We start from the raw sequence: 20,353 nt of genomic DNA on the forward strand, positions 1-20,353 counted from the left end.
AGATGCTTTACCATTGAGTTATACTCCTGGTCCAGAAAATTTACACTTAGGATGCCTAATCAGAAATAGAGGATACAGTTCAGCAGCAGAATGCGACCCTCACCGCTATGAACACCTGGCTTCAATCCCCAGCACTGCAATAACAACAACAACAACAGAAGTCTATTTACACTTCAGCGGCTTCTTTTCTTGGGTGCAGGTGCCACACCCAGCAGCGCTCCGGGGTTACTGCCAATTAGGTGCTTAGGGGCTGCTCCTGCCAGTGTCCCAGAGATCACGCGGGTCAGGGATGAATCCAGGCCTCCAGCACGCAAAGCCTGTGGACCAGTCATATGAGAACCTCTCCCCCTTTTCGCTCGGCTTTAGTAGGACCACATCCAAGAAGGCTGCCAGGGCTGAACCTGGAGTCACTACCCAAAGAAGTGCTGGCCTCAAGCTGGGTTCAGGGACCACCAGGCCAAGCCTAGAAGTGCTGGAGGAGGTGGCAGGTGGTCTTATACATGCTATCCACGAACAGGCTCTCCCACTTCAAGTGTTTTGGAGGAAACTTTCCAAGTGTATTCTGGTCATACATAGTCTAACGAAGTAATGATGATATTTAAAAATTTCCTTGAGTGTGTTGTAAACTCACATTCTTTTTATTTTACAAATATCAAATCAAGATGGTATTTCCAAAATGAGTTTCATATGAGAACACATGATACCACTCATCACAGACCTATGACTAAAATTCTGAATTAACTCTTTCTTGGTGAAACGTTGAGATCCAACGTTTCATACAACCCCAGCCAGTATATTAAAGGTAAAGGTAAAGTCCCTCCCGTTGATCGTCGATTTGCTCGAGCGGGCCCAGTAACGTCTCCATTGGAGACTTTGTTGTTACTGTGTCTGGCATATCGAATACTCTCGGTAGCTTGCTGGGCTCTCCGAGAGGGACGGAGGAATCGAACTCGGGTCAGCCATGTTGGCTTAAGTGAAGGAAATAAAAGGTTAACTTTTTGCACTTTTATTATGCCACTTATTCCTAATAAAAGCTTTAAAAGGCAGTCCACGGTTGATGAGAACAGGTTAGACTGTGAAAATTCCATAGACAAGATTCCCTAACTAGCGGCAAATGAAGAGTAAAAAATGTTGAAGACGCAGAATGAGTTATGAGAGTGGACCAGAGAGATGGTACAGAGGACAAGATGCTTGCTTTGCATGCAACCAACCTGGGTTCAATCAATCCCCAGCGTCCCTTTCATGACCCCTCCAGCACCGCCAGGAATAATTCCTGAGTGCAGTGCCAGGAGTAACCCCTGAGCATTGCCGGGTGTGGCATAAAAACAAACAAAAAGAATGGGTTATGAGGGGACAGAGAAAAAATTGCTAGGAGACAAGAAAGAAATCCCATACGGGGACTGGCAACGCCCAGGAAGGCAGGCAATTCCAGATACTACTATGGAAACAGGGATGCATAAGGACTTCCTATGTCCAAAGTCAATCTGAAAAACTAAAACAAAACAAAAAGACGACCAATACACTCTTCATTTTGCACAAACTTCAGGTGAAAAAGAGGGTCTTCCGGACTTAAATCCCAAAACACAAATCCTAGGTCCAAGCTGCTACTTCTGCAGGCGGACAGGAAAGTATGGAGCATGTTATACAAAGCCAACTCATGCTTTGTCAATCAAATATCTCAATGTAATGAATGCCATTTCACAAATGGACTTCAGACATAAAATTTCTTTATTTAAACTGTGATCAGTCAAAATAGGTTCATTACAAAGAACCTCAGGTAAATCTACTTGGCTGCTATTCTGCGTCAATCCCTCTTGGGACTTGAGACTTTTCATTCTGGAGCTGGGATCTGGCCTGGCTGAGGTATACTGAAATCTATCTGCTATAACTGGATGACGATTTGAACCAAACTGTGAACTCAAAACAATACTTGCCCTCCCTGACCTGCCTTCTCTGCTGACAGAGTTCATATTTCACACTCTACACCTGTGCTACCCTCTAACTATGGAATTTCCTCTGTGCTACTATTAAGTCACTTGGCTTCACTCTCACAGTAGCCCTGGGAAGCGCACAGGATAAGAACATCACTGCCACTTTACAGGAAAGAAGACGGGGACGAAGGTGAACAGCGCTGCTCCTACCATGCCCTGCCCTGCTCCCCTGACGTCCTGCGAGGAAAAGGATAGAGTGGCATGACGGACTGACTGCCAAGACCACCAGACTCCCTGGAGACGTCCCCTAACACAGGGGCACAAAGCTGAGTCAGTCCCTCTGGCCCTCACCCAACAAAGACCAGCAGAGAAAACAAGACCCCTGGGGTTTCTCGTGGCCACCCAGGAGTGACAAGCTCCCCGAGGAGTCCATCTCTCGCTGATACCTGCCATTCGTAACGAGCAGCGGGAACGGCTCCTGGTACCACTGGAAACAACATCCAGACCTGAGTCATGGAGCTCCTGGAGCCCGTCAACAAGTTCAGCCACGCTGAGCAAACTTTCTAACTGCTCCAGAGATCAGCCTGAGCCTCGGATGACACAGCACCCAGCTCACGGGCCCTGAAGGATCCAACCATATCTGACACCTCCAACGCTTGCGTTCTTCTTCCTCTTTGTCCACACCACCATCCCCCCCTTCCCCCACCCCAGCCTTGCTAGCCCCAGACCCCCACCCTGGCAGGCTTGACAGAGGGTCCACTTCTCACAGAAAAGGATCAGGATTCAAACGTTTCTTCAGCTAACAGTCAGAGGACCACCTTAATGAAAGAACTGTTTTCTTGCCAGCCTTTGCAATTTTCACTACTCCAGGGTTATGGGGGCTGAATTAAGTTTAAGATAGGATAGGGAATGGAAAATAAACACAAAGAAAATAGAACAGACTGCTAATCTGCTCCTACATAGCCAAAATAAAATCCAACCCAAGCATATGGCAACACCCTTTGGCCTCACCTTCACAAATCATTGGCTCAATTGTAAATACGTGGCCCGCCTTCATCACTCCAACCGCTTTATTTTCTGAAATTAAAGGAAAAATATCTTAAAACAGAAAAAAAAAAAAAAGAAAAAATGTATATACAAACAAATTCATCCCCACCAATGACTCTGTATTACTTTGTCCTCCAAATCCCCTTCCTTAAAACACATCATTCAACAAACAGGTATTTACTGATCTCAGCGACCTACGTGGAGCAGATATTGACATAGGCCAATCGCAGAGACTCCATATACTGGGTTCCAGACAGGATTAGGTCACTCCTATCCAGATTACTTCCATAAAAGAAAAACATGCCTGAGCCCAGCTCAGCAGTTGAGGACCTGCCATGCAAAAGTAAGGCCAGTGAAGTCAACAGTTCGATCCTGGACAGCAGCCCGCATGCACAGTCTCTGCAGCACTGCCCTTTGGGTTCCAAGTGATCTCAACCAACTGTGCACGAGCCTGCAGCAACAACCATGCCCTCACCATGCCCCAATGAGCTGCCGGTTTCTGTAGGAACGGTTAGCACAGCCATCACCAGGTAAGCCAGGTTCTATCACTCACCAGGTATGAGAGTTTAGAGGACCGTACAGCATTCGCATGTACCACACATCCCTGGGAGTGGGTGTGTGGTGCTAGGCACAAGCGCACAGGGCAGATTCTCATCAAGCTTATTAACTCGTCTTCATCTATGTCCACTGGGACACAGCGTCTGCACTCTAGCTTTCAATGCTGATGAGAGGGTTCCTTTCCAGCAGAATCACAGTTCCCAGCGGCCTGGAGACACCTCAGTGGCAGAGTTCCTTCCTGGCAGGCCTGAGGTGGTCTGTCCATCCCAACCCCTGCAGCTCCCATGCTGAGTGCGATCCTGAAGCACCGCCACAAAGTGCTCATCTCCTGTACTCAACAGCCCATGTGCAGCCTCTAGCCACCACAACCAAGTGCCCATGGCACACAGCCACTGGGAGGAACACAGGCAAGAGAGGGAGAAAAGAAACTAATTCCAGGAGACAGGGAACCCATTCAGGGGTTAGAATCCTTGAGCACTGCTTGGGAAGCTAACAAATTCAAATTTAAATAAAATTTAAGAAAAAAACAAAAAAGCCCCCACAAATTCCACTTTTCTCTCTAAATACTTCTTATCCAAGTTCACTAATACCAGAGTACTTTTATGAGTACACTATGAGAATTTAATATATATATATATACTTTTTTCCCACAAAGAAGTGGGGACTTGCTACCATCACTGTGTGGATCTTCTTTGTGTATGCTGTACAGTTAAAAATGGGATGCAATGACTGTTCAGTGGAGTGTGGTACTGCCATGAATTCAAGTGTCCAAGCCCACCATTACCCTAGAAATGGTCTAAAATTGAAAACAGGGATAGGCCTCAATTTTTAGAGCATCCTATACAAACTGGAAAAGTGGTTTTAAATTGGATAGGATCAGAGACAGTACAGAGGTTAATGCACTTGCCATGCCTTTCCAGTACCCCAGTTCAGTCCCCAGCAACACCTCTGGTCCCATGAGCATCACCAGTGGTCACAGGGCCAGGAGTGGCCCCTACATACACCAGGTAGACCCCAAACCTCCTCCCCACCAAAAAAATCTTGAACTAGAAAGAGATGCAGGAGCAAAGGAGCAGGGGACTGGCTGTCAGGGCGCCATGAGCGGGGGCCTCCCGGCATGGCTACGCCCTTGAACAGCTGTCAAACTGCTGCTCTATCCCAGGCCCTGCCAGCTGCCAGAGATGGCGGAGTCCAGACCTGGAGTTTCTTAAGTGCTCCAGAAAAGGAGATGCAAAGATCACTTATATTTCTGATTTCATAAACTTCCGCTCCAAAAGACATACAATGTACTCCATGTGTCAAACTGGTCATACGTGTGCCCCTGGCGAAACCCACACAAACCAGGTCGGTATCAAGATGTCCCAGAAAGAAAAGGCCAGAGAGGCCAGAGCCAGCATCCAGCCAGCAGGCTTCAGGCCCAGCTGGGCCAGAGCCGGGACCAAAGGGCACGAGAAAGGCTCGTGGAGCTAAGACAGGTGCTTCAGGCCACAGAGTCCATCGTTTTTACTTTGTTTAAATATTAAAATGATAATATTCTGAGTGTAATTAGTAGTTTAAGTTAAATCTACCATTAAAATGAACTCTGTTACTTTTGTTTCTTGTTACTTTCTGGATATGAGCATTTAAGTATGATGCCGAAATCCTCTCTGTGCCTCCTGTTTCTGCAGGATAGTGAGAGAGTAGAGCAACTACTTCTGTTTCTTTGACCCATTATCCTGCATCTCCTTCCCACTCCCTTCCAACTGCCTCAGAGAATCCATCATGAAACCCTAAGTGCCAGTTCTCATCATCATCACCTTCCAACAGCAAGACCGACAGAAGCAGCCTATTACCTCTCCTGTTAAAGGCTCCTTCCACAGTGGCCAGGTCTTACCCAAGGAGGTGCACGCATATTTTAAAGAGCCTCCTGGCAGTTTCAGCATTTGCATAAATTAATGACAGCAGATTCTAATTTATAAAGACAAAATATGCAGATGCTTAGCCAAATGTGTGGAGGAAGTATACCTGGCCCTTGCTTCCTTTTTTCAGAACTCTTGTTTTGTTCTGGGGCCACACCCAGCTGTGCTAAGGGCTTACTCTTGGCTCTGCACATGGAGTTCCAGGACCCAGATGGGTTTCTGGGGATCAAATCCAAGTCAGCTGCATGCAAGGCAGGTGCCCTACCCACTGCACCATCACTCCAGCCTTGGATCACTTTTTTATCACGAATTAAATGGTTCTAAATGACATCAAGTGGCATCTCTTGTCCATGGCACCGTATTTTATGGGGGGTTGGCAGTTTTTCTGCTTTTTGGGTCACACCCAGCAGTGCTCATGGGTTACTGCTGGCTCTGCACTCAGCAATTACTGCTGGCAATGCTCAGGGACCCTACGGGATGCAGGTCAGCGGTGTGCAAGGCTAAGGCCTTCTGCTGTCCCTGTCACTCTCGCCCCATAACACTGTATTTTAATGAGCACAGTGTCACCAGAGAATACAGGTCCATGTCTTTAACATTTTCAAACATTCTGTGTACATATGTTGATGTATAATCCTGAACTTGCACACTCTACACTCACACACTCTGTACACACTTCCCTTCTCTGCACACATCCAGCACAGGCTGGGAGTTGTCTCACTGAGCCAGCACCAGCTTTAAGATGGGTTTCCTCCTGCCTTGTATGGAAGCGAAAATAACTTGTCCAAGAAAACGTTTTAACAAGTGTCTGCACAGCACCCATCCAGACACCAAAGCCCAGCTTCTATTTCAGACTAACTCACTAGTGTATGTGTGTCTCCTCTCTGCAGTAACAAGATCTCATCCTACACACTTCCTGTTACTGTTAGACAACACCTTACTGGACTCAAGGTGTTGCTGATTTCTCTCCAGTCCCACCAACGAGCTATATAAGTACCCAACATGCACCAAGAACTCAAATCAAACCACTGAACCACCCACACCCACAAAACCAGTCTTTATGGTTACCCATTCGTGGTAGAAACTGTCCTGTCCACCAAATCAATTTACATTTATGGCAAAGCACTTTGCTAGGCTTCCCCACCTCCCTGACCTTGTAATTGAAAATTGAATCTGGGGGAAAGCCGTGGGAAGTGGTGGAAATGGCATCCGGGCTGTGCTCTGGAGGTCTGAGGGCCTCGCCATCAAGTCTCAGTCAACCATTTATGGCTCAGAGTCTATACTGCAGTGCCAGGTATACTCAGGCCACCTGAGAGATGCTGGCAGCCTCCAGGGCCACAGACAGCAGTGCGCCAGGTACCATGTGATGCCAGGATCAAACCAGATGCTGTGCTGCTCTACATGTTATACTGTCACCCAGCCCCTGTGACTCTGTTCTTGCCAACAAAGGTGAAGGGCTAAGGCTGGCTCATTAAAACTGCACCATCCTCTCCTGAGGCCAAACACACGCCAGGGATGGTAACAGTGTTACCCTGATATAAAGGCCTAGGTGCTGCTAAGTGAATTTGCTGAATAAATGGTTAGCAAATCCAAATTTTAGCTAGTACTTACTGGCATAGTGTGGTACATTGGGAGCTGTATGGAAAAGCTTGTGGATTCCATGCCCGCAGTAGCTTCGTACGACTGAAAACCCATTTGCTTGGGCATGCTTCTGAATGATGTTCCCCAGCTCTCTGTATCGAACACCAGGCTTCACTGAAAGACAAGGAAAACTCATGACAAAGAGAAATGAAACCAACATTCACTGGACAATTATCGCAACCAGCAGCAACCTTCCCAACCACTTTCTGTGCCCTCAGGCCTAAACCAAGAGACAAGAAGGAACCAGGCAGAGGAGCAAGGTTGTGCAAGAGCAGCAGGCTGAGCCTTGAACCAGGCACCCCTTCACTTCCTCCAAGATATAAGCAGGAGCATGGTGACTCTTCTCATCCCTCGCCTCGGTCCAGTGCACGCTTCGACTATGGGGAGTAGCAGAGATGAGAGGAAAGAGCAACATCCAATGAAATGAACATCCTGGGCCACAGCAATAGTAAAATGGGTAAGGCAGTTGTCTTGCATGTGGCTAACCCGGGGTCAATCCCTTGCATCCCGTATGGTCTCCTTAGTACCACGAGGAGTAATTCGTAAGTGCAGAAATAGGAGTAACCCTAAACACAGTTGGGTTTGACAAAAAAAAAAAAAAAAAAACACCTCTAGACATTCTTGGCCAGCAAGAAAGTACAGCAGTAAGTTACTATCCCTGCACAAAGCCAACTAAGGTTCAATCCCCGGCACCCCACATGGTACCCCATGCTCTGCCTGGAACCCCATGCTCTGCCTGGAATGGTCCCTGAGCAAAGAGCCAGGAGCAAGCCCTGAGCACAACTGGGTGTGGCCCCAAAACCAAAATAAACCAAAAAATGACATTCCTGAGCTCTAATGTGGTCATCTAAAAAAATCGCTTTCCCTGGGCATCTCAAACCATCTGCCATTGCCTCCACAGAAGCTCTGGGTGTCTGCACAAGTGGCCCCTGCCACAGTAAATGTGTGATTCTGCCACTGTATTATTAGAACCAGGACGAAAAAGGGCTTCTCATGCCACCGTGGCTCTCCTTACACCAGGGCCCCTGAGTAGAAGCTGTCATACTCCTGGGGAATCGAGCCGTGCTTCCAAGGGTTCTTATGGTCTCCTACTCTGTCATCCTACTTCCAAGCTGATATTCACATACAACACTCCAATCCAACCTCTGGGCAATGAGCTCAGGGATTCAATTTAACTAATATTTTCACAATTGCAACCATATGTTCCAGCTTGACTTTTTGGGAAGTGGGGGCTTATGACTTTGAAGAATCATGATGAATTTCATGATGGTTTTCTTTGGTTTCTAACTGGGTTTTCCTATCAGCCTGTTAGTAAGGAGGAAAGCATCATTTTTCACCCCGGCTACACAATTTACAATAAAGTAAATCCCTAAAAAGGTATACAGTTAAAGGATTTTAAAAGTAGGGGGGAAAGGGAGGGCCAGAGATACAGGACAACAAGTAGGGTAACTGCCTTGCACACAACAGCTCTGGGTTCAAACCCAAGCCCTACCAGGAGTTATCTTCTGAGCACAGAGCTAGAAATAAGTTCCGAGTACTTCCAGGTGTGTCCCTCCACAAAAAAAAAAAAAAAAAAAAAGAGAGAGAAAAAAAAAAACACCCAAAAACCACCACTCACTGAGCCAGCGAGATAGCTCAGTGTACTGAGCACAAGCCTTGCATGTGGGTGGCCTGGGTTCAATCTCTGGCACCGTTATGATTCCCTGAGCATCACCAGGATTAACACCCAGGAACACCAAGAACGGACTCTAAGCACTACTAGGTGGAGCCCAAAAGACATTCAAAATGAAGAACTAGTCCCACACTCCTTACTTGTCAGCAAGAAAGAAGAGAAATCCCAGAAGAGACAAAGGAGGATGAGCAAGCATCCAATCCATCCTCATCAAGGGACCCACTAACCCCCATCACAGCCCACCCTCCCCGCTGACTCTGGGGCAGGGGGCAGAGGCAGGCAAGGGAAAATGCGGCACAGTACCTGCATCAATGGCCTGCATCAGGCACTCGTAGGTGGTCTGCACCAGTCTCCGTGCGCCCTCATCCACATCGCCAACAAAAAACGTCTCATTCAAGTCCCCATGATAACCATTGCGGTACAAAGTGATGTCCACTGCAAAAAAAAAAAAAAAAAAAAAAAAAAAGAATGTCAAATGAAGAACACATTCACTTTTAGTCCAAAGATAAATACCAGTTTAGTCAGTGGCAGCAAGCAGCCTGCTGAAAGATGACTTCTCTATCCTCCAACTAGATACTACTAAACAGAGTTAGGGGGCAACAAACACTGCTTGCCTGCAAAGCCACTCCTGAGAAGGACAGGCCCCCGCACTTTGCAGCAACCAGTTCATCTACAGAAAACAGTACCCAGGACACACACAGGAAAGATCCATACCCAGAGTCAGGCGTTAAATAGAAAACATGGCTCTCACTTGGAATCTTAATGAGTCTCTTCTTCTCTGAGCAAAGTAGTAAATACTTTGTTCTGAACTTCATTTCCGCTCTCTGAGACTCTTAAGAATACAGAATTCCGGCTGGAGAGGCAGCTCAGGGGACGAGCACGTGCTCTGTGCTGGGCGAGGCCCTGCAAGTCCCCTGCACAGTGCTGCTGTCCTCCCTTCGAGCAGCAGAGAGGAAACCGCTGAGCACAGCCTCAGGAGCAGTCTCCCCACCCCACCCCGAGCCAACACAGGGTGTGGCAAAAAGATAAAACCAGTCTATTGCTGTACCAGCACCGCAGTGACAGACCCAAATGCAAGCACGGTGCCATCAGTCCCAGGCAGCCCTTCTCCACCACTTGACACCTGCGTCACAGTCCCGTTCAAGTTCACCCCATGAAAAGTACTCCAGGGTGCCTCTTCCTCACTTGTTTCCTCAGCCACAGGGGTAAACGTGTGAGCAAGCAGCTTCCACAACACTCAGCTGAAAGGTCCCTGAAGCACCCCGAAGGCTCTGGAGAATTGCTAAGACTTTCCCTTTCCCATCATTCTCACAAGGGCCGCCCGGTGCTACTGAACCCAGCAGTGTAGGTCTAACAGACTGGGGCTGCTGGGAGGAAACAGGGAGACACCCGGTGGGGCTCAAGGGAGAGGCAGTTCCAGGGTTGGGGGGGAAGGACAGCCAGTGGTGCTGAGGGACTCCAGCCTGTGTGCTGGGGCCACCCTGGGGGACTACCTCTCCAGCATCCCCCAGCCTTTTTCTGTCTGTAAGGAAGATTGCCCTGATCTCCACAGAACCATTAAGGATCTAAGAGAGAAAAAAAAATCTCATTTGAATCAACTCACACATCTCACATATTTACCAACTACGAATCACCATCCACGTGCAAGAAATACTCCAACATACCATACTACAGGGAGCTCAAAGGAATATTTTAAATAATTAAATGGATTTCAATAAATCTAGGCTGATTTTAAATTATAAAAAAAAGGATCATTTAAGGACAGGAACGTGGAAAGCGAAGAGGGCCTAAGTCCCAATGCAGCCCGTAAAGAGAGCCACATGCCTTACCATTCACAATGTCACCTTCTTGCAAGGGCCGTCTGTCTGGGATTCCGTGGCAGATCACTTCATTCACTGAAGTGCAACAAGACTTTGGGAAATTATAATAATTCAGGGGAGAAGGATAGCAGTTTCGTGCAATGCATGCCTGAAAGAAATTAAAATATATATATAAAAAAATAGTTGAAATGTGAAGAGAACTGAAGCAATAGTAGAGTAGGTGGGGTGTTTACTTGGCATACGACTGACCCGGGTTCAATCCCTAAGCATCCCATACAGTCCCCCAAACACCACCACCAGAAGTAATTCCTGAGCGCAGAGCCAGGAGTAACTCCTGGGTACCGCTGGATGTGACCCAAAAGGGCAAAAATAATAAATAAACTAGAAATGTTAGGGGTGAGAGCAATAGTAGAGATAGGGCATCTGGCTTGCGCACAGCTAGCCCAGGTTCAATCACCAGTATCCCATATGGTCCCCAAGTCTGCCAGGATCCCTAACCTCAATGCCAGGAGTAACCTCTGAGCAGCGCCAGGTGTGGCTCCAAAACAAACAAATGTGAAAAGAAAAATAAACCTGTATAATTAACTAGACTGAACAAATTCTTTTATCAATGAGTGTATGAGGAATATATCAAATGTGTTTTTGGGGGGCTGTGGGGGTAGGGTAGGGGACAAAACCCAGAGCTTTACATGTGCAATGCAAATATTACTATGCCTGCGCTACCTCCCTGGGTTAACATGTTATTTTAGAGGCCAGAGTGACAGCACAGTGAATTGGGCACTTGCCTTGCATGTGACTAAGCAAGGTTCAATCTGTGGCACTCCATAGGCCTTCCTGAGCCTGCCAGGAATGATCCCTGAGCACAAAGCCAGGAGTAAGCCCTGAGCACCACTGAGTATGACCACCCCCAAAAAGAGATAAAAACAAACCAACCCACAAAATACATGTACTTTTAGAAATACTCACATCCATTCTCTTAAACACAATAGGCCTAGGCCACTAGACAGGTTCTAGGGGCTGGGGAAATGCTCCAAGGGCAGGTATACAGTTTCTGTATGCAGGAGCCCCAGGCCCAATTCCAAGCACTACCTGGTTCCCAAGCATAACCAGAGTTTACACACACACACACACACACACACACACACACACACACACACACAAGCAAATAAGAATTTGCTTTTCCCTTACTGATTTTGTTTTGTTTTGGTTTTCTGGACCAGACCCAGCAGTGCTCAGGGTTTACTCCTGGTTCTGTGCTTATAGACCACTCCTGGCAGGGTTTGTGGTACAATATGGGGTGTCCAGGATCAAACCTGGGTCTACTGTGTCGGGGTCAACCATTCCATCCCCTGCACTACCACTTCAGCCCTAAACTATGAATATTTTTTATAAAGAAAGCAAGTACTCCCACCAACATTTCAACCTGAAAATCTCCGCATTCATTTGAAACCAAAAAATCTTTAGAGAAAAATTATCTGGTTCTCTATAACAAGAATTACTTTACATTGATGCTTTTATGATGTAAAACTATTTCCATGGAGGCTGGAGAGATAGCACAGCGGGTAGGGCATTTGCCTTGCACACGGCCGACCCAGGTTCGATTCCCAGCATCCCATATGGTCCCCTGAGCACCGCCAGGGGTAATTCCTGAGTGCAGAGCCAGGAGTAACCTCTGTGCATCGCCAGGTGTGACCCAAAAAGAAAAAAAAAAAACTATTTCCACATAATTTCTCTTTTCTAATTGCCACTCTCTTTGGACTAAGAGCTTTTCTTTTTTTTAATGAGAGATGCATTCAGCTGTGCTCTGGGGCCATTAATGCTCAGGGATCATGGGGATATGGTGCCGCCAGCAGGTCAATCTGTACCTGTGAGGCGAGTAAATCAGCAGCCTGATGGCACCTTCGGACTTCCAGATACCCCAAAATTGTTGCTGTGCCTTTGGTCAGACCCCAAAATCTTGGGGCAAACTTTACCAAGAAAGCAAACAGCCAAAAGTTAGGTATGTGGGAGACACTCCCAATAACCACCTCCATGTCAGCTATGTAATTGGAGGCATGGCCTCACTGGTTCCTGATCAAGCTGCTTAACAGCCATGATCCCTGAGTCTCAGAAACAAATCTAGAAACCCAGTGGCTTTTGGCAGAAATGCGTCCAGACCCCGCAGTAAGTTACTGTCCCTCCACCTGTTTCCCCTTGGCAGCTTGGTGGCAGCCATCCTCCAGAGGCCATTGGAGAGTCAGGTTTGGGCCCGCAGTGATGAGACACGTGGGGCCTCACGGGATGGGGGTAGAGCTAGCCCTCTCCTCCCCATTTCAACGAGACCCCAAGTCGCTGCCCACTAACAGCCTCTCTGGCTCCTGATCAAGCTGCTAAACAGCCAAGATCCCAGAGACTCAGGAACAAATCTCGGAACCCAGCAGGTTTTGGCAGAAATCTCTCCAGATTTAAGTGTTAAAATTTCGGAATTTCAAAATCGCACAGCTACTACTGCAGCTGCGTGACATCATATGTTATTCATAACCAGCAACAGAAAACATTGTCTACTGTTGCCTTTTTGGCAGATCCGAGTGTTGGGGTAAAATCCCAAATAATAATGGGGAGTCAGGTGTCAAAATATTGAATGTAATCAAAGTAGAGAGAGAGTAATGTGGAAATCATCTGCCCCACAGGTAAGTGGAGGGTGTGGGATGAGTTACACTGGGGTTTTTGGTGGTGGAGAATGGGCACTGGTGAAGGGACAAGTGTTTCATTGTATGACCAAGACTTAAACCCGAAAGCTTTGTAACCGCTCTCACAGTGATTCAATAAATAAAATTATAAAATATGAAAAAAAAAAAGTAAGGTGGAGTTCATATCCAATTCAATCAGCCGAATCAGTGGCTGAATAAATAGTAGTACTCCTGTATTTAAAAAAAAAAAAAGGCTCAGGGATCAAACTCAAGGCTTCACACATGCTTAATAAGTATGTGCTCTATACTTGAACCAGATTCCTGACCTGAATGTTAACGTCTTTATTCCGTCTTTTTTGGTCACACAGCAGTACTCAGGGGGTTACTCCGACTGGATTCCTAGGGCTCCCACATGCAAAGATGCACTTTAATCCAATGAGCCATCTCTCCAGCCCCAAGACAGGACTTTCAAATACATACATGAAATATAATTGTGAAATATGCCATAACTTTTGGGCATTCCATTACTATTGGAAATTTAAATTGTTTCTTCAACTATAAAAATATTACAACTGGACCCAGAGCAATAGTAAAGCGAGCAGGGCATTTGTCTTGCAAGCAACTGACCCAGGTTCTATTCGATCCCCAGAGCCCTGCCAGCAGTGATCCCTCAGCACAAAGCCAGGAGTGAACCCTGAGATCATCCAGGTGTGGTCCAAAGACAAACACAAAAACTTACAATTTAAAACTAAATATCCCTCACACTTCCTTCACATAACAATATCATTCTATGAATCTCATAGTAAATAAGTAGTAATGAAGAATACCAGAAACAGTACAGCGGGTAAGACGTCTGCCTTGCACAGAGCTGATGCTGATTCAGGTGCAGGTTCCATCCCTGGCACCCTACATGGTCCCCCATGCACTGCCAAGAGTAATTCCTCACTGCAGAGCCAGGAGTAAGCCCTGAGCATCCCCAGTGTGGCCCTTTCAAAAAACAAAAAAGAAAAAAGAATGCCAGAAGCAACTGTCGGGACTGAAAATGCAACGCCATTGTTTTCACAACTTAACTGACTTTCTTGCTTCAGTTTCTCTAAAATGAAGAGATCTACCTCTTGGAATTACTGGGGAGAGTGAGTCAGTAAAAGCATATCAAAGAGCACCTAGCCCACAGGAAGCTGTCAAAATGTTATTAGTGGGGCTGAAGTGATAGTACAGTGAGGAAGGTGTTTGCCTTGCAAACGGCCGACCCGGGTTCGATTCCCAGCATCCCATATGATTCCCTGAGCACCGCCAGGAGTAATTCCTGAGTGCATCACCAGGTGTGACCCAAAAAACAAAACAAAACAACAACAAAAAAGTTATTACTGTGCACTATTTTTATAACACATGAAACAACATCCAAAATATATTTTTTTGAAGTTTATAAATGTTTAAATACAATGTCAAATTTTCTTTCAAAAGGAAGTTATTGCGCTAGGGCTGGATAGTACAGCAAGTAAAACTTACGCCTTGCATGCAGCTGATCTGGATTTGAACCCTAGCACCCCATATGGTCATCTGAGCCCTGTCAGGAGCCCTAAGTTCAGCCATGTGTGTGGCCCAAAAACAAACCCCCGCCAAAAGAGCTCTTAAAAATGTTGTCCTAGGCGAGGGAGGTGGCTCAGTTGTAGAGGGTATTAAACCCTTGAACTCCTGTGCCACTCATGTAGGACAAGGGTTCGATCCAGGAACCAAAAAAGAATAGGACCAGAGCAATATACAATAGGTAGAGCGTTTGCTCTGCATGAGGTTGACCCGGGTTTGATCCCCAGCATTGCATATGGTTCCCCAAGCACGGCCAGAGTGCAGAACCAGGCATAACCCCTGAGCATCACCGGGTGTGACCCAAAAAGCAGGAAAAAAAAAGGGGGGGGGGAGAAAAAAAAAACAATGGATTACTCCAATTTACAATATCAACTCAGACCATAACAGCAACTGGTATAAAATATTCAAAACACTGATTTACAGATCTCAGTTTAGTTTTCTGTATGATTTAAACTATTAGTCATTGCCCTTCTTTGCAAATATCTATTCATATAGTCAGTGCATTCATCTACTGCAGGATTTTATGATGTCCATTTCATGGATAGGCCACAAGCAAGGAATGTACCTTACTCCCTGTACTTGCCCCAAATAATTTTGTTTGTGTGCAACCTCTGCATGATTAAAATTAATGACTTTATCAAAGTTAAGCTAAACTGTTATGAAATGTGAAGTTTCAGAAACAAGACGTTTCAACTGCACTCAGACCTCAGTACCACAGGTATTTAGAACTAATAATAAATGCTTATATTTCAAAGTAAAAATGTTTGCTTTCAAATTAACTTTGCCAATTTACTTTAGGCATTTAGAGCTTAAGTTTACTTAATTTTCAGAAATCTAAATCACTATTTCTCATCTTTCTCTGACCATGACTCCTCCCTACCCAATTTTCTTTCTGTGGCCTCAGGGTCCTACCCATTGGTCCCTAAACTAATGCTGTTGCCCCCAATTAAGTGATTTTTCCTGTGACCCCCACCCCCACTGGAATATTCTAGGATTCCCAACTAAGAAATGCTGGTCTAAATATCTAATAATATGGACAACTTTTCCAAAACATAAAGGTAAAGGTCTTACTAAGTGCACAGCATGATCTATTTCTTCAGTAGTGACACCAGGTTTAATCATCCCAGCAGCAATGTCCAGGACTTCTCTAGCAAGCTGCAGCAAAGAAACATGTAGAAAACTTCAGAAAAGAAGAGAGAAACAAAATCCTGTACTGTCTCAGATTTTCTGGGAGGTTTGTAAAATTTGAAAATTTATACTATTCAACCTTGAATACTAGAGTTCTGCGGAGTTCATGCCCAATTCAATCAGCTTAATCAATGGCTGAATAAAGCAGTACTCCTACATTTTAAAAAAAAGTTAACTGTATTTGCATTTTCAAACAATTTTTGTTCCTAACACCCACCAATAAATTTGTGTAAACATAAAGATAAAATCAGGCCAGCATATCTGAGAATGAGCTTCACAATATATAAGCACACACATCTTTCTGACATAAACAAAGTAACAGAGGCCAAGTCTTTGCCAATTCTTATCATAGGGCAGGGAAAAAGAGAAATGAAGATGAGAATTTTTCCTCAAAGAATCGTAGCAAATAGGTGACCAAAATGCAAATTTCCCAAATTACCCAAGAAACTTGGCATTAAATCACTTTTAAAACTAAAGGTGTCATTTCCCATAATAGGGCAGAACACTTCAGAGCAGGACCAGAGGTTTGTGCTAACTGTACACAAACCTTCTACTCTGCCCAATCTCATGACCAGAAAACAAAATGTGAAGATACCATAACCACCTGGTTGCTTAAAATGAAAACATGAGGTAAGAGAAATAGACTACAGACTAAATATACATCACCGCCATAATAGTTTTCAAATGATTATCTAAATAGAAACTATCTTGTATAAAGTTACATATTAACAATAGCTGAATGAAAAGTCAATCTAGTATAATGTAACACTTATTAATTGCCTAGTACGATGTAACACTTAAAAACCAGTCAGTCCTATCCCAAGGAAAAAAAGAACTCACCCTACATACAAGTCTCATCCCTTCTATATCTTCGGAGGAGAGTAATTTAATCTGAGAAGTACCTTTAAGAGCCTGTTCAGATTCAGACATTCCTAAAAAGGAGAATCAGTCAGTACAATCAAAATGAGTGAAAAGATGTCATATTAGTAAGCAGAATTATCTTCCTGGTTATTTAATAGTCAAGACTGAATGTTTTTTTTTTTCAATTTTTATTTTTATTTTATTTTATTTTTGCTTTTTGGGTCACACCTGGCAATGCACAGGGGTTACTCCTGGCTCTACACTCAGGAGTTACTCCTGGCAGTGCTCAGGGGACCATATGGGATGCTGGGAATCGAACCCGGGTCGGCCGTGTGCAAGGCAAACACCCTACCCGCTGTGCTATCTCTCCAGCCCCGACTCAATGGTTTTTCATAGTTTAGAAGACTCCAAGTCAGATCCTAAAACATATTTTCAAAATGAACTGAAAATTTGTTACAACAAAATGAAACTTTTCAACTGAAAGGGATTTCCAGACTCGGGCTGGGTAGTACCTCATGGGCTGACCACTGGCTTTCAGGAGGCCTGGGTCCATCCCCAGCTTCGAGCGGCCTTCAGATCACAGGAACCCTCGCACCCACAACCACTACACAGAGCCAGGAGTGGCACCTGAGCACTGCTGGGTGCAGCCCAATAACCAAAAGAAAGAAAAAGAAATAGTACAGGGGTTAAGGCAACTTTGTCTTGCACAAGACCAACCCAGGTTCAATCCATAACATCGCATATGATCACCTAAGCACCACATGGAGTGAGCCCTAAGCACTGCCAAATGTGCTCCTCCCTCCCCCCAGAACATATTTGGGTAAGCGTATTATTTCAAAACCTAGCAAAAAGAATTTAACATTATTAACAAATCATATTTATAAGTGCTAATATTAAAAACCCCAAACAAACTGAATCCAAAAACATAACACAACCGTTATATAAAGGAGAGTCACGGTGCAAAGTTTTAGCTAGTTCAATATTAACAGTAATTCGAGGGCCGAAGCAACAGCACAGTGAGTAAACTTGCCTCACACACGGCTCCTGAGCACCACCTGAGTAACTGCTGAGTGCAAAGCCAGGCATAACCCCTGAGCATTGGGCGTGGACCAAAACCAAAAATCAATCAACAAATCCAGCCCTGAGAACCTGCTACCAAACAGCATTCCTTTCTGAGGCAGAGGGGCAAGGGCCAGCACTGAGGGCTCACCTAGGGGGTGGTCCGCATAGTCCGGTCTTTGAATATAACTTGGCACTGGCCTGGTTGGCATCTAAAAGCAAACAATTAAAATGCAATCAAATATGAAAGTGACTTTATCAAAATACACTAAAGAAATCAAAGTGGGGGAAAAAAACTAAAGAAAAGTTTCATTTCAAAGTATTAAATGACAAAATTTTAAATGACATCTTAGGCAGCCTTGTTCATGAAGATTAAGCTTAATTTTATTATGCTAATGCCACCCCCATTTTGCAATATTTCAGAGAGTGAAGTAGCTGAGGCCATGAAGTATTTCAGATGCGTGCAGACAAGATGCCAATATGGTTCCAATCACTTGGCAAGTCTATAATAAAATAACGTACTCATTACATAAATAAAAGTACCACTATGTCCCCTGTCTTTATCTCTGAGAGGTTTGATTAAACACACTTCCTTACATTTCCTATTTCCCAAAGTTTAAAATGAAAACTATATTCCTTTTACACTAAGAACATCAGTAAAGGCTTGCTCTTTGGGCCCATGTTCTCCCTTGAACCCGTATCTCACTTGTTTGTCTCGATGTTTCTTTGCCTGCCTATTTCCACCCTAGAGAAGCCTGTGTGTTCTCTCTTTCCCTCCCTCCCTCCTTCCCTATCCCCACGCTCTCTCTGTCTCTCCCCTTTCCAGACAATAGATTCTAACAAAGGAAGGGTTAGGAGCAGCAGTAAGGTCCTACTAGGTTAAAGTGGAAGCAGAAAAGAAGGGCTAGTGATGAGACTCAGTGGTGGAACACATTGCCTCACAGGGATTAGGCCCTAGGTCCAATCTCATACACCAGAGGAAAAAGGTACAGAGGCGAAACCTGGGTTCTTCCACAGCACCACATAAAGTCCCAGAAGTGATCCCAGAGTGCAGAGCCAAGAGTAAGCCCTGAGCAGAACCGAGTACAAAAAAAAGAACAAAGAACACAAGCAAATAAAAACACTAAAAACCCAAATCACCAGGCCTTAGAACTGAATAAACGGGGCTGTACAGTCCTGCCAAGAGTCGATGGCAGTAACACCCAGACCAAGCACACCTGGAGAGGCCCTCCAGAAATAAAAAACTAAATGAACCTTTGTTCATGATTACTAATTATCACTACCAACTTCCCACCAATGCTAAAGAATATAAACTTGATTCTGATAAGTCATTACGGGAATACAAATTATAATTAGCATTTTTAGGAGACTCACTTAAAAGAATATTTGATCTTAATTACCTTACTTACTCACCAGTGGATAATGTGGTCTGAGTTTACCAGTATAGCGGTACCCAGCCCAAGGGTCCGTGTTAATATCACCTTCTACAGTCCAGGGAGATACTTCCCGCTTTGCCTTTTCATCTTCTGGGAGATGAGAGAAATGAGAAGAGAAAGTCACATTATGGTAGCACCAAAGACTGTCACTTGTTTGAAAACGCAACCAAAGTTGAAGCCGAAATCCAGTCAATCCAATTCTACCTGAATCTCCATCACCACATTTCCCTTGCTATATTTGTAACAGTGATTCATCTTCAAAGACTAAGTAGATTTGGAGGAAATATAAACTGTAGCTATATATAAGTTTTTACACAGTATCAAAAGGAACAGTGCATAAAACTCCTTTTTCAGTGTTTAATGTTATCCTCTCTACCAGGTCAATTTATAGAAAGCCATCTTGAAACATAAATATTTATTTATTTATTTATTTATTTTGGCCTTTTTGGATCACACCAATGATGCTCAGGGGTTACTTCTGGCTGTGCACTTAGGAGTTACTCCTGGTGGTGCTCAGGGGACCATATGGGATGCTGGGGATCAAACCCGGGGTTGGTCGCATGCAAGGCAAACGCCCTACCTGCTGTACTATCACTTCAGATACCCAAAATATAAATCTTTTTTTTTTTTGCTTTTTGGATCACACCTGGCGATGCACAGGGGTTACTCCTGGCTCTGCACTGAGGAATTACTCCTGGCGGTGCTCAGGGGACCATATGGGATGCTGGGAATTGAACCTGGGTCGGCCGCGTGCAAGGCAAACGCCCTACCCACTGTGCTATCACTCCAGCCCCCAAAATATAAAGCTTGAGCTCAGGCAAAACTATCCAACTGAGAGTACAATATTTCAAATGAATTCTGACCTCTTGTTAAAAGAATAAATTCTAAAGTACCGCAAAGCATATTTAATGGAAAAAAATTTTTCTTCCACTGAGTACAGGAGATAAGGTGTTGGCCTCACATGTAGCCATATCAAGTTCATTCCCTGA

General features: G+C 44.9%; 1 protein-coding gene across 4 annotated transcripts in view; it reads right to left on the minus strand.

Moving 5' to 3' along the window:
- The window catches only part of METAP1 (methionyl aminopeptidase 1), a 50,792-nt gene that overhangs the window by 1,911 nt on the left and 28,528 nt on the right, over positions 1–20,353 (minus strand). For 3 of the 4 annotated variants that reach the window (XM_056114408.1, XM_056114406.1, XM_056114409.1), the window contains 8 exons: positions 19,342–19,454; positions 18,080–18,140; positions 16,849–16,940; positions 15,892–15,975; positions 10,574–10,712; positions 9,048–9,179; positions 7,043–7,186; positions 2,943–3,008 (listed from right to left, as the gene is read on the minus strand). In XM_056114408.1, coding sequence (XP_055970383.1) covers positions 2,943–3,008; positions 7,043–7,186; positions 9,048–9,179; positions 10,574–10,712; positions 15,892–15,975; positions 16,849–16,940; positions 18,080–18,140; positions 19,342–19,454 — 831 coding nt within the window. The remainder of the gene's footprint in view (positions 1–2,942; positions 3,009–7,042; positions 7,187–9,047; positions 9,180–10,573; positions 10,713–15,891; positions 15,976–16,848; positions 16,941–18,079; positions 18,141–19,341; positions 19,455–20,353) is intronic. The other variant, XM_056114407.1, reaches the window with a different exon arrangement.

This window comes from Sorex fumeus, unplaced genomic scaffold (genome assembly GCF_029834395.1).
Source record: "Sorex fumeus unplaced genomic scaffold, SorFum_2.1 ptg000024l, whole genome shotgun sequence".
Classification (NCBI taxonomy): domain Eukaryota; kingdom Metazoa; phylum Chordata; class Mammalia; order Eulipotyphla; family Soricidae; genus Sorex; species Sorex fumeus.